This window comes from Arachis duranensis, chromosome 9 (genome assembly GCF_000817695.3).
Source record: "Arachis duranensis cultivar V14167 chromosome 9, aradu.V14167.gnm2.J7QH, whole genome shotgun sequence".
NCBI lineage: Eukaryota > Viridiplantae > Streptophyta > Magnoliopsida > Fabales > Fabaceae > Arachis > Arachis duranensis.
The window spans coordinates 113611547-113615034 of NC_029780.3; the positions used below are offsets into that span (position 1 = coordinate 113611547).

General features: G+C 37.0%; 1 protein-coding gene across 1 annotated transcript; it reads left to right on the plus strand.

The window, feature by feature from the left end:
- The first annotated feature begins 240 nt into the window (after positions 1–240).
- On the plus strand, positions 241–1773 carry LOC107467340 (transcription factor DIVARICATA). Its single transcript, XM_016086400.3, has 2 exons — positions 241–831; positions 1196–1773. The coding sequence occupies exons 1-2, from the start codon at positions 422–424 to the stop codon at positions 1527–1529; spliced, it is 744 nt and encodes a 247-aa protein (XP_015941886.1). The 5' UTR covers positions 241–421; the 3' UTR covers positions 1530–1773.
- The last annotated feature ends 1715 nt before the right edge of the window (positions 1774–3488 follow it).

Here is a 3488-nt window from a genome sequence, read left to right on the forward strand (position 1 = left end):
AATAGAGTTGGTATTATTAATTATTTTTTATTAAAAAAATCACAAAAATAGAAAAAGAAGGAAATAAGGGCAAAAACGTGTTGGTATTGAAGATCCCTTAAGAGTATGAGTTGGTCCCACCCAGCACAACAGATTTTCCCTAACCCAACCTAAAATATAAATTAGGCGAATTTAATTAATTAATTTGGTGAGAGGTTTATATAAATATGAGAGGCGCGTTTTCTTAAAACCCCCATCAAACAGAAGCGAAATCTCCAAGATAGCGAGTTTCTCTTATTATTTTCTTTTTTCTTTTTCATTTTCTCGCTACAGTCAGCGAAAACAAACAACAAACAGTTGGAACACGCAACACATCACAACGACGCCAGACTTGTTTTTCCTCTTTTTCAATTCTGACTCGAAATAAACGACAAACCTGAGCATGTTTCAGGAGACCGCCGCCGTGGCCACTCGGTGGGGGACTGAAGCGGTGGAGGTGCGGATGAATCACTGGACTAGGGAGCAGGATAAGGTCTTCGAGAGAGCCTTGCTTTTCGTGCCGGAGGACTTACCGGACCGCTGGGACAAGATCGCCGAGCAGGTTCCCGGCAAGTCAGCCGTCGATGTCAGGGACCGCTACGAGGCTTTGGTCCGCGACGTCTATGAAATCGACTCGGGACGAGTCGAGGTGCCGAGTTACTCGGATGACTCGGCGGGTAGTGGCGGCGGCGGTGGTGGTGGGGGAGGGTTGTCTTCTTGGGACTCAGCGAATCAGATCTCGTTCGGGTCAAAACCTAGGAATAGCGACAACGAGAGGAAGAAAGGTACTCCTTGGACGGAAGAGGAACACAGGTATTTCCGCAATTTTAGTTGAATTTGATTCTCGGCTTTTTCTTTTTTCTTATTTAGGGTTTTAGGTTTTGTTTTCTTCATCATTGAGTAATGAAATTATTCAAACCAATTTTGGTTTTGTTTTGGTCCCGAAAAACTCTGTTTTCTTTTTCCCTCTTTTAAAAGGAAATTGATTTTTGTTTTATTTTGATTCTTCATTGTAATTTTGAGTATGGAAAATTTGGTTTCCATGCTGAAAAATTCAAATTTTTGAGCTGCACTTTAGTGGCGGCGCCTTTATTTGTGACAAATTCCTCTTTTAATTCTCCCCTAATTATTATTTTGTATTATCTTATTAATTATTTATTGTTGTGTTTGTGATTAGATTGTTTTTGATTGGGCTAAAGAAATTTGGGAAGGGAGATTGGAGAAGCATTTCAAGGAATGTGGTTGTTACAAGAACACCTACTCAAGTAGCTAGCCATGCCCAAAAGTACTTTTTACGCCAGAATTCGGGGAAGAAAGAGAGGAAGAGATCAAGCATCCATGACATAACCACGGTGGATAGCAACTCTGTGCCTGTGCCTGTTGATCAGAATTGGGTTGCTCCTCCACAGCAAGAGATGCAGCAACAGCAACAGCAACATCACCAGCACTTTAATCCGCACAATCATGTGGGTGCTGGTGGGTTTGGGTATTCAAACTACGGTGGCTTTTGAATATAGTTTTAGTGTTTTGTATATAGTTTTAGGTTTTCATTCATAACTTCTTATTTGTAAAGGTTATCGTTTTCTAGTTGACACTGTCATATTAGGATAGTATTATTGCTAATTGTATTTATATATTAGTTTAGATTCCGTTTAAATTCCTTTGTGAATCTTAAAGATATAGTAAGGGGTTAGTTGAAACTAATAGACACTTTTAGGAACGAATACAACTGCAATTGAAAATTCTTTGTTTGATTGTTTCTGTCCAATTCACTTATTGCTGTATAATCTCCGATCCAGGCATTCATGATTCATCATCGTTGGTTATTAGTTGATGTTGTTGTTATATAGTATTTTATGATCATAATAATGTCATCCACAGTTTTTCTGATTTTGAGGTTGCCGGATATCTCTTTTTTCCATGGTATATGCTAGACCATCCATCCCATTGTACCCAGACCAAAATACAAGAGAGGACTACCCATGGTTTTGTAAATTAAGGCAAAGGTCTTAATCCTATTTCTCGTACAGAAGTATGAAAATCCATAATTAAAAGACAATCAAATACGGGCCATTTATTTGAAAGAAAGAAAATTAAACAAAAAAATACAGAATTTTGCATATTGGCTTGTTCTTAGGGATAATAACATTTTTGGGAAGTTATCCAAATTTGATAACTTCTTATTTATAAATAATTATTATTATATTGCTTGCCGCTAAGATATTGTTCTAGTTCTCCTTGAAAATATGTTAACAATTTATGTTTTCTTAATATTATCCTCTTATTTCTCTTCCAAAGACGTCTTTTTTAATTATTTTAATCGAGGTATTCACTGCTAGAAAGAGTAGGGATAGAGTTTCTTTCTAACTTTCTCAGAACATAATAATTAGAAATGACCTTGACAACGACAACAGACATGAAAGATTTCCATAGGATCAAACTTCATCAAGCTTGCCGTATGCACACTGCAACAAGCCTAGCAGTATTGTCATCATTGAAGTAACGAGAACTAAACAAGGAACACTAATCCACAGAAAGAACCAAGTCCAACGAGAGTCAACTGACTTTGCTTTTTTTTTTTTCATACTAATTTGCTAATTTAATTTCCCACAGGTAACTCAAAACTTAAAAACCTCCTCACAAATTTAGTTTAGAAAGTAGAGGAAGCAGTGTTAGAAAAATATTGGTATAAAATATATATATATTTTTTCTTAAAGTCGGTCAGAAATTTTAAAAATACTTTAAATTTTATTTTGTTTTTATTTTATTCTAAATTAAAATAATATTATATTTGTAGTACATAGTCGGTCTCAAGTTCGGATAAAGGAGGAGGGTTGTGTTAGGTTTTCGACAACCAACATAAAAACGTAGTTAAATCTTCATGACATGAATCAAAGACGTTATTGTGCTAAAGCTAGGTTGTTACCTAGAAGCAACGCATTGTATGGTTCGAGTACAGTGTCAAATGAGCAAAAGAGCCGTTGCATCGGTGCCCGGATGTTGTGTTAAATGAGAAAGGGTTCCCGCGTTTTCGTGAATGGACGAGAGTAAATAAGTTAGTTCACAAAGTAAAAGGTAAAGGTTGGAGTGACAGAAGGTTGAGATTTGGAACATGGAACACAAGCACTCTAACAGGAAAGGTGAAGAATAGAAATGAGATTGGTACTACTGTAGATAATCAGTGGAAGAAGTACGTAGTGGATGTTAAGAAGGTAGGAGATCGGATCATCTCTATCAAACTTGCGATGGAGGGAGGTGCTTTTTATGTGATTAGTACCTATGCACCGCAAGTGGGTTCGGACGAACAACACAAGATAAGGTTTTGGTAGGATCTAGAGAGTTTGGTCCAAGACATACCTTCGAGAAATAAGATTTTCTTAGGAGGAGATTTAAATGATCATGTTGGAAGAGAAGTGACTGGGTATGAAAGTATTCACGGAGGGCATAGTTTCGAGATGATCAATGTCGAG